Here is an 11157-nt window from a genome sequence, read left to right on the forward strand (position 1 = left end):
CTCTAACATATAATGTGAAGCATATTACCATAAACGATTCTATCAATAAGAAGATCGCCCTGTTAGAAAAAGACTGAGGAATTTGACTGTAATGGAAAATAAATCAGCTTTCAAGGTGGATGATCTAACCAGAGAATACAGCTGAGAAACGAAGCCACAATCTCTTCCCCAGTGATGCTGAATCAAATGAACAAACAAAATCAAATTTACTGTTTGCTTAAATTCAGCCCTTGTTTTGGCATTATTCAGGGTGACACAATTCTGGTTTGTAGAAGATCCTGGAAAATCTTCAGTTGAACCTATACTCATTATCTAAAATGATATTTAGGGGAAAAATATCAGTAAAGAAACGAAGAGATAACTGGATAAAAATAAGCACTTCTTATTTCCCCCAACGAACTATGGGCAACCACATTAGGGAGAAAAAAAGATAACTATTGCTCAAGTTAGATTTGGATAAAGACAGGAAATTGCATCTTTTAAAATAGATAAGATTTCCCATCACATAAACATATAATAATAGCCTTGCATCATTTGGGTTAACATTTATATTACCTAAAATAAACTCTCATTATGATGTTGTTCTATTATTGGCATGTGACAGAGTGCTTGTTGAAGCAATATAAGTTCAGAAAGCATCCTCTATCTTTATGTTACAGGAAACCTTCAGATTTTCCTAAACGGACAAACTTTGTTTTGTTGCTATGCAACTGCCATGCAATACAGTCCATCAGACAGTAAATAGATTATGAATTTTACAATGAAAAGTCTTTTCTCCCTGTTTGAGGACAAGCCACAACTTCCTTTCATGCTGTACTAATCCACCACAACCTTCTAAAGCTGTTTCACAAATGCTAATGTTTTGGCAAGATAAATAAATGAATGAATAACACAGCAATGACACAGACATACTTTGCAAACTGCACGCTAAAAAGCATCAATACCATTTGATTCATTCCTATAGGACCATGAGCCTGAGCTCCCCAAGCCCAGTGGAGAGAAGGAAGTTTATTTCACACCCACAATCTTCCAGGGAGCAGATTCTATGCAAGCTTAAACAAAAGAGATTTTGAGAAATTCTGCTGGCAGGCACCCATCCGTGCTACATGTCTCAGGCATGACTCTGTACATGGGCATAAGAGGCATTTTAGCAATGAGGGAGACGTCTGTGAGGACAAGACATTACAGGCATTGAGAACCTGTGACTCATGGGCCAGACATGGGCCACAACCATGTTTAACATGACCTGCTCAATGTTCAAAATGTTAAATATTCACCACCATTTAAAATGTTTATGTAACAACATAGAGATATCCAGCTCTTTTCTTGAAAAATCAGAAAATAATACTGTGCATATATTTTCACAAAAATCAGCAGGAATTGGCTTTCAGCAGAAAAACTGCAAATAACCCAACCATGTAGCTATAGGAAAATGGATAGACAAATTGTGGTATTTTCTACACTGGATTTACTATAGGGCCATAAATAGAACTAACAGCTGATATACTCAACAATACAAATGGACTCTATATACATTGTGCAAAAGAAACCAAAACAAAAGCCATATACTGTATGGTTTCACGTATATGAAGTTAAGAACAACTAATTTGTGGTGTTGGAAGTTAGAATTAGTTTACTTCTGGCAGAGCAGGTACTTTTGGGGATGATGGAAACATTCTGTATTTTGATCTGGGTGGTGGTGGTGGTGGTGGTCACGGGGGTATGCAGGTAAAATGCATTCACCTAGGCACTTAGGTTTCAACCCTTTACACACCTCACTGGAAGCACTTTATACCTCAATAAGAAATAAGATTCAACAAAAAGAGTCAATTGGCTAAGGAGAAGCTGCCCTTTATAGGTGGGGCATGGTCCACATCCAACAACTGGCTCATTACATGATTTGCCTGGCAAATCTGACTTGATGCTTCTTGCTCTCGACTAGATGGGTGGTTCTCAAGGTGTATTGCCCAGACAAGCTGTATCAGCCTCACCTGGAAGCGTGTTAGAAATACAGATTTCCAGCCCCTCCCCAGACCTGCTGCATCAGAATCCATGGTCATGAGGCCTGGCGCTCTGTTTTAACCAGTGCTCCAGGTGATTGTGATATGCTCTGTAGTTTGAGAAATACTACTCTAGAGCACTACACACATTAAATTGGTGACATGCGAGGAAAGCAGGGTTGGCTTATCTTAAAAATGGTCTATCCATTCCCTTTGACCCCTTCCCCACCATATTTCAGAAAACTTAGGAACAGAAAGGTCATTTGGCTTCTTCAGAAAACTTCTATCAAGTTCATGAAACACATTCTCAGCAGGAGACCTGCAACCAACATGCCCCATTTCTGTCTCAGCCATCAGATAGCTTTGGTTTTAGTATTATTACAAAGGGACTGGAGATATGCTCAAAGAAAAGTAAAAGTAAATTGGTCTCTTTCTGATTATGGAAATAATATCTATCATAAAGGCCCCGTGATATAACTCAGAAGAAAAGATGAAAATCTATATTCAAGTAGGTAGCATGGCTGTGGGGGTCATAAAAGTGTCCAGAAACTCACAAATTAAGACCACAAATCCCCATTTTCACATAACTTGCATAAAACTTTCATAGCACACCATGTGTGGATCTCCATTTGTTGGGAAAGTTATCAATTTTTTGTTTTCACCACTCAACCACATACTATGATGTAGTCAAAGAGGACATTCTTTTCTGACAGCAAAGGCATTTCAAAATCAGCTGTGGGAATCAAAGAGGTACTTATTATATATGTATTAACATTAATTGTACAGGCATTAAACAGTTACATGATATGACAGTAATATTCCTTCTTTGCATCTGGAGAAAATATTAAGGAGTAACTATTCCTTTTTATCAGATTAAATGATTCTTTTTTTTTATCAGACTAAATCAATAATTTTAGAAAGAAAGAGCTATGTTTGTGTCCATCATAGTTATTAGGTATGGCCTGGCATTTAAAGGAAGGGAGGAGGGAGGGGAAGAGAGAGACTTGAGAATAATAAAACAAAGTGATACAACAACATAAAAATCATATTTTAGCTAGTGATTTTCTCCATTGTTTTATTTAATATTTCACAATGGTTGAACAACCAGGGAGATGGCAAAGTTATATTTCAAAATTACTTTGGCTACCTCTAATCTGTCAAATGCCCAGTTCGGGGAGTAAATTTAAAACTCACATGACCAGTGCTTTGTGAGCACATGGCCAGTACAGTTGCATAGGATTCCATACTCAGAAGGGGGCCTCACACTTGGGTTTAACGCTCTATGGTTGTTGGATTGAAATTCTTGGTAATTTACCTTTGAGTTTGTGTCTTACAAGTAAAAGTCATTGGGACGGTGAAACATGCGCTAGGGGCTTGGAGCCTAGAATCACGCAATGTCCCATCACCTGCCATCTGCCCACCTCCCCTAAATGAGTCCTTAGTGGCTGGCTCATCCTCCTGCCAGTGATACTGCCACTGTCCAACTCTGACAGGGTTCTGGGAATGAGCATTAAAGAGTCAGAGCATATCACAGGGCAGTGTTCAGGCACCTGTGAGGGTCCACACTTGCTCTGAGAGTAACTTCATGCCCAAGGAAACGGGACATTAAATAGCAAATAAAAGATACCATGACAGGTTAAGAGAAAAACTGTGGAAGGAAAGAAAGGACTTTTTCCTGCTTTTTTGAACAAGGAAATAACATTTTCATCTGACATGATCTTCATAAATTATACAACTGGACCTGCTTATGACTGTAAGTGGAAAAGAAGGAAAAAGAATAAAGAAGAGCTAGAAGATGTAAGAGAGTTAATGGGAGAATAGGGCAGTTACTAGGGTTCAGAGATAAAATGGTTGAATTTCATATTGTTATGAATAGACCAGAAATTCTCTTTTCAAAAATGCTTTATTTGTTTGTGATTAAGAAGCAATATATATATCATAAAATATTCAGATATATGTGGACACTAAAGATGTGAACAGAAATCTACATTCAAAGAAGTAGCATAAGTCAGGGTGTTAAATAGTATCTAGTAAGTCACAAATTACCACCAGCTTGTCCCAATTCTATCAAGGGCTACCTCCTCTGTGTTAGGAATCTAAATCTCCCTTTTCTCCTGGCATCTTCCAACCTTTTGAACCTGAGCTTACAACTTAAGAACATTGCTTTAAGGATATCTAAACACAATGCAGGTTAATAAACAGTAAGATCATTATCTTTTTACCTCAGTGGTAGCTACCTCCAATTTTACCAAAGGATATCTTTTGTTTTTCAGCACTTCAGCCTGCCAGGCGATGACGTTGTCTAAACACATTTTCAATGTTTTCTTTTTAACAGTTAATATATTTCCAGGATGCAAGTCCATTTCTTTCTAAAAGGTTCCTAGGACACCCATTGAAAAGTCAAAAGCAATGAGCTCAAAGGGATTGCTATTTTGTTGGAGAAGAACGACACCCTTTGTATTGAAGTGGGGGATTGCAGACTGTGGTCACCCTCTGCACAGTGTCTCTTTGTCAAGTAATACATGCCTAAGAAAAAAATAATACAGATGGGAAAATATTGTGCACTGTCAGATCTTGGAAACGGCCAAAGGATTTTTCCTCACCAATGTCTTGTCGATGACTTTCACGTTCTGGCACCCTGAGAAAATAATGCATACATTTAATATGACATGAATGCAATAATAATCAGGCAGGTAATCGTTTTCCCAAGGAATGTAAAACTTGACAAATGTAAGGTTTATGATTCAAGGTAGGCTTGCCAAATCTTATGTGGCACGAGACCATTTTTATTACCTAAACAGTCCTTAACACAAAATGACTGGCACATATTTTTATTAACACAAAGAGTATATTCTTTCTGCCACATTTAATAGAGAGTCAGTGGCTGAAAGCTCTCTTTTAGGATATGTCTGCAGCAAATTAAAATGCAGAGTGAGGATTCACAGAATGGCATGCTCTTCACTGAGGTTGTGTCCACACAGGCTCAGCACAGTAGGGTAGATCATTGATCTCGAGAATTCTATCCATAAGGACAATCTGGGTGATATGGATCACAGAAAAGGAAACTCTCATTACCTTCAGAAGTTGATAATTGGGCTTAACATCATTCTTTGCATCTCGAGGTTCATTCGAGTCAAATTCAAAACAGCCACTAGTAATAATGGTGCTTGTTTTTACTTGTTTCTTCAGCAAATATTATTTATGTACCAGGCGCTGCTCTAAACACTGGGGATACTGAATTGGAGGCAACAAAGATCCCTGCCTCATGCTTCTTGTATTCTATAGAGCTAAAGATAATAATGATGCAAGTGATTTAAAAAGCAAATGAAATGATAGATGATTTATAGAAGGTGATAGGTGCTGTGGGAGAAGAATGAAATAACAGGGAAAGAAAACTGGAAACTGAGTAGGTGAGTGGAGGAAGGATTGCCATTTTAAATAGGGTGGTCAGGATGGCACCCTTTGAGAAAATACGATTTAAATGAAGACTTGAAGGATGTGAGGCTGTTAGCCATGTAGATAACTGGGGAAGAGCATCCAGGCAGATGGAACAGTCAGTGCAAGAGCCTTAAGGCTGAAACATGTCTGACATAGTCAGGAAACAGCAGGAGGTAAATGTGCCCTGGGCAAAATAAGCAAGGGTGACGCAGGAGGAGTCGAGGTCAGAGAGGTGACAGAGGTCAAGTCACATAAAGGTCTTGTAGACCATTGTAAGGACCTTGGCGTTTATACTGAGTAAACAAACCAAGAGCCACTGGAAGGTTCTTATCAAAACACTGTCATGTTCTGAATTAATGTGTAAAGAGATCATTCTGACTGCTGTGATCAGGCTGGGAGGGTGAGGTAGGCAAGGATAGACAGACAGACCTGCAATATCAAGGGGAGAGGGGTACGGATTAGAAAGAAACACAGAGGAACTATTGCAATAGTGAGTCAGGTCAAGTTTTGATCACATTTTGCAGATAGAGTTCTTGCAGATGTGAGGGTGTGAGGGAAATGAGGAGTCAAAAATAACTCAAGGTTTTTGAAACAATAGTATTAACATGAACTGAGACTGGAGGGTCTGCAGGTGGAGCAGGTTCAGTGGGAAAAGTGTGCAGTTTCATTTTGGATGGGTAGAGTTTGGGATAACACTTAGACAACTCGATGGAGGTGTTGACTAGCCAGTTAGAGTTTTTTGTTCATGTGTTATGAGATGAGGAGGAGTACAGTGTAGCATTCACCCTTCAGATTCTCACACTTGCCAACATATTCCTGGTGAGACTGTCAAAGATAGAGGATTAGCAACTGTTATTGGCTGAGTACACTGTGGACTTCTCTGTTCAGAGTGCTCTGCACTAGAGATGTAAACATGGATCCAACTTCAAATTTAATTATAACCCAAACGATTCCATCTTCTTCCCCCTCAAGTTTACTTCTCTCCACCAAGGAGCCTGGCTTAAAACCCATGAGTAGAAAAGAAAGTTGGAAAGGAGAATGGCCAGTCTTACCACTCAGAGCCATGGCCAATCGGAATTCTTCTTTCAATATCTCAAGGACGTCTTGAACACCTTTCTCTCCCTAAGCAAGTAAAAAGATACAGATCTTTGGGATATGACTTGATTTATGCATTTATTTCACCATCGTTCTGTTTTATATATTTATTTCTTTATCTTCCAATTACCTGGGAAGCCAAGCCCCAAATGATCGGCCTCCCCACAAACACAGCCTTGGCTCCCAGGGCTAGAGCTTTCAGGACATCAGTGCCTTTCCGAACACCTCCATCCAGGAAGACTTCCACCTTCCCTTCTACAGCTTCCACAATTTCTGGCAAAGCATCAATCTGCAGGGAGAAAAGGTCAATAATGTCACGGTATGCATGGTAAATTGTTACCCAACTCAATCTCCACAGCCATTGACCATCTGACAAGGGTTTAGTGTTAAAGAAGCTAAGCAGGTTTGGAATCAACACTAAAAATTTTCCCTCCTAAAAGAGAAGGGTGCAAATGGTAGTTAGCAAAAACCAACTAAGTTTTCAGTTGAGTGGCTTATTTTTATTTCAAAGTTGAAGACTTTTTTTCTGTTCCAGATGTTGAAATTTAAAGATCATGACTTAATAAAATATAAGCATAATTTTAATACATGTAATGACCTTATATAGCTATGCTTTACAAATTGCAGAAAAATATATTAAATATTTTGCTCATGTAAATTATTCTATATTATTTACTCACTGAAAAATCAATTATTAAATTAATACTTAACTGATCGTGGAAGCAGTGGTACATAAAATTGCAAGCAGGGCTAGTAATGAAAACTTTAGTCTCTGATTTCCTCATCCAATGTATTTTGCATCTAGCTATATATTAGGGAACTTTCTATGAAAATATTTTTCTTGCTTTATTTTTTATTTTTATTTATATATTTTTATTATTTTTTTTAATGCTTATTTATTTTTGAGAGAGAAAGAGAAAGATAGGGCACAAGTGGGGGAGGGGCACAAAGAGAGGGAGGTAGAATCCCAAGCAGACTTCAGCTCTGAGTTGGCAGCACTGAGCCCAATATGGGGCTTGAATTCATGAACCATGAGATCATGAACTTAGCCAAAGTTAGATGCCTAACCGACTGAGCCACCCAGCACCCCTTTCTGTTACGGCCACAGGCACCTTGAAGGTCCTCATCTGGATTGGCAATGGATGATGGGTTTATATCAGCACCAAAGAACACGAGAGACTCACAAAGTTTGATCTGGTAGATTTGCAGTATTATTCCTAATCCTTCACACCACTCTGAAACCACTCCATTTCCAAGGTAACTTTACAGCATTCCTGCTAAAGGAAACAGTGTACACTTGTCTGCTCCTTGACATTGGCCTTGGCCTTGCAACTTACTTTGGCCAATAACATGTGAGCAGAGATGGCAGAGTGCCATTCCTGGACATAGACCTTAAACGACCTCATACATTTCAACTTTCTCTGGCACCTGTGACACTTGCCATGGGAGGAGTACCCCCTGGGCAATGCTCTCTCTTTCCTGGGGCCCCAGACTAGATATTCAGGAATTTAGGAAGTAAAGCTAGCCCAGCTAAGCTGAGCTGACATGAAATTTGGAGCACAGCCAGCTAACCAGTATCAAGTCCAGATCAGCAGCCTGTCCCTGGCCCCCACCAGTTGACACAAAGTTTTATAGGAATAATGACTGCAGATTTAAGTCACTGACTTTGGAATCTGTTGTCTCATAGTATCATGCGGTAATAGCTAATACAGTTGGCTAATAGCCAATACAGTTAATAGCTAATAGCTGATAGAGTTGTCTATTTTTATGTAAATCTTTGCACTTGAGAATGGAAACAATTCACAAGGTGACCTGTAGGCCAAAATCTGTAGAAATAACCCACATTCATTCCAAAAGATTTAAGTATAAAATTAAGTCCAGTCCCCATTTAAAATGTATGCTGAAGAAGCTACGATGCATTCGAGTGCAGTTTTTCTAAACATAATTGTGCTGAAATCACTCAAAGGCTTTCCCACTTCTCCCCTGAAATTTTAGAGGCTAAACTTAAATAGAGTTTTATGTAAAGGGCTGAAGACTAAACCTGGTTACGGATTTGGAGGAAGTGAAGGCAACTTTTGGCATGCAGCCCCTAAGTGTTTGGCAGGTAATGTGATTTTCCCCTTTTCCTTTTGGCTTTTCTGCCTTGCCAAACATGCTTTGGATCCATTTACATATGTCCCTTTACCTATACATAGTCCTCCTTTTACAGTCAGGCAAGTTACATCAACATATAAATGCTACTATTTCCAAGAGATGATGCAAGCTATAATTAAGCGTATTTCCCCATTTGAAACCAAAACCAAAGAAAAATATTAGCTAGCTTGGGTTCAATACACATTTTCAAAGTCACGCAAATCAAGTCTGTTTACGTTATTTCCAATGCCCAACCTGGCCTAAAAGGAAACTAATAAGGATACTTAAAATGCGAATTCTGGGCTATAAAACAGAACCCAGATTGGTGTTTTGTGTGTCTGTGGACAAGGATGTTCTGTCCACTGCTGAGCATTTCTGTCTTCCCCCTTTTTTCTTTCAGTAGCTGCAGTTCTACTGTGTATACATCTCAGAGAATAATTCTGATCAGAGGAGATTAAAAAAATAAATACAGTAGACAAATCCACTATTTTATGACTGTTATGTTTCCTTTTTTCAGCTTATTACACATCTCAGAGACCATTCATTTTGGCTTTTCTTTCCTTAGTGGTTCTTTAGACAACTAATTTTGGGCTCACCTCTGGTGGGGTTAATCTACGGGAAAATGTGGTAAGATCCCAATATACTTGCTAACTCATCCATTCATTCACAGACTTATTAAACACTTTATTGAGGACCTGCTTTACTCAAACCAGTATGCAGACAGTCTAAGTGAGCCAAAAAGAATCCCACAGGGTTGTCACTCGCAATGAGACTTTTTCCCATTCTTGCTTGACATCACATTCTTCCAGGATGTTCCCTGTCCCACAAAACGTCTACTCACAGGGAGCTCTCACCTTTCTATCTTCCTATAGCATCCATTGATACACTCCTGATTGCTGACATTTTGGGTATGGAATTGTTTAAAGGTCTCAAACCAAAGCAATTGAACATAGACAAAAACAGATAAAACCAGAGCTGATTTAGTGAAAAGCAAGAGTCAGAGCCCCTAACCCTTTACCCCACTCTGCTCATACTTTACCAGGAAGCCCTTGGTGGGGTTTCTACTGAGCATGCTTAGAAAACCACTGGTTCCTATAGGCTTGACTATTTGTTATTGCAAGAATGACTGTAATTATTTTCCTCCCTATCTTCATTTCCTTGCAATGTGATGATCCCTCCCATCATGGGGTAGGAGGGGGGGGAATGGGAGTAGAAGAGTCTATTTTCCCATCCCTTGCATCTGAAGTACCCTTGTGACCTACTTTTACCAATAGGATGTAGAGAGAATAGAATAGAGAGAAGCTACAGTGTGCCTATTCTAAGCTTCAATCTCAAGAGGCCTTACGTGTTTGCAATTACCCTCTAGAAAACCTGCCACCTTGAGAGCCAGCCTACCTAATGTGAGACAATGCAGAGCTGTCCCTACTGAGGCCACCCCACACTAGCCTGTCCTAGTCAACTCAGCAGCTGACCACATGCATATGAGTGACCCCCGCCAAAAAGCCCAGAAAAAACTCCTAGCCAATATCAGCCCAAATGGCCAACTCTCAAAATTGTGACATGAATGAATAGCTATTGAATTTTGGTCAGTAACTTTTAGAGTGGTTGTTACACAAAAAAGGCTAACTGATACATCAGTGTATCTCAAAGGTAGAATTACATGGATCCGTTTTAAAAGGAAAAATAAGAGGTATCTAGTGGCTCAGTGGGTTAAGCTTCCAACTTCAGCTCTGGTCATGATATCATGGTTTGTGAGTTCAAGCCCCCCATCAGGCTCTGTGCTGACAGCTCAGAGCCTGGAACCTGCTGCAGATTCTGTGTCTCCCTCTCTCTCTGCTCCTCCCTTGCTCATGCTCTGTGTGTCTCTCTCTCTCAAAAATAAACATTAAAAAAAAGGAAAAATAAAATCTCTTAAATCTCATAGAACATGCCCAAGGACTCAATTTTGGAAATCCTTGACTTAACAACCCAAATATTATATATTATTTTATGGTGATTTTTTATAGATGAACACTTTCACTAGAAAAGAGTGTCATATATAGATGTATATATACATTATATACATCTGTTTTAAAAAAACAATGACACTCCCCTTCACATGCTGTGTGTAAGATATATATATACATATATACATACATATAATTTGGGAGAAAGAGAGAGAGGAGGGAGAGGGGCAGAGGGAAGGAGAGAGAGAATCCCAAGCATGTTCCATCCTCGTTATGGAGCCTGACTCAGGGCTCAATCTCCCGACCCTGAGATCAAGACCTGACTGAGCCCAAATGAAGCACTGGACTCTCAACCAACTGAGCCATCCAGGTGCCCCAAGAATATTTTTAAGCTTAAGGTAGTTTGGGTCCAGTTAGCATTAAAAAAAAAAAAGGAAAGAAAAGAAAAGAAAAGAAAAGAAAAGAAAAGAAAAGAAAAGAAAAGAAAGAAAAGAAAAGAAAAGAAAAGAAGAGAAAAGAAAAGAAAAGAAGAGAAAAGAAAAGAA

General features: G+C 39.1%; 1 protein-coding gene across 1 annotated transcript in view; it reads right to left on the minus strand.

Moving 5' to 3' along the window:
- Positions 1 to 3963: 3963 nt before the first annotated feature.
- The window catches only part of HAO1 (hydroxyacid oxidase 1), a 53789-nt gene continuing 46595 nt past the window's right edge, over positions 3964 to 11157 (minus strand). The window contains exons 6-8 of the mRNA XM_077749148.1: positions 6664 to 6822; positions 6491 to 6560; positions 3964 to 4638 (exon numbers count right to left, since the gene is read on the minus strand). Coding sequence (XP_077605274.1) covers positions 4568 to 4638; positions 6491 to 6560; positions 6664 to 6822 — 300 coding nt within the window. The 3' untranslated portion in view covers positions 3964 to 4567. The remainder of the gene's footprint in view (positions 4639 to 6490; positions 6561 to 6663; positions 6823 to 11157) is intronic.

Source organism: Crocuta crocuta, unplaced genomic scaffold (genome assembly GCF_008692635.1).
Source record: "Crocuta crocuta isolate KB4526 unplaced genomic scaffold, BGI_CrCroc_1.0 scaffold407, whole genome shotgun sequence".
In the NCBI taxonomy this organism is placed as follows: Eukaryota; Metazoa; Chordata; class Mammalia; order Carnivora; family Hyaenidae; genus Crocuta; species Crocuta crocuta.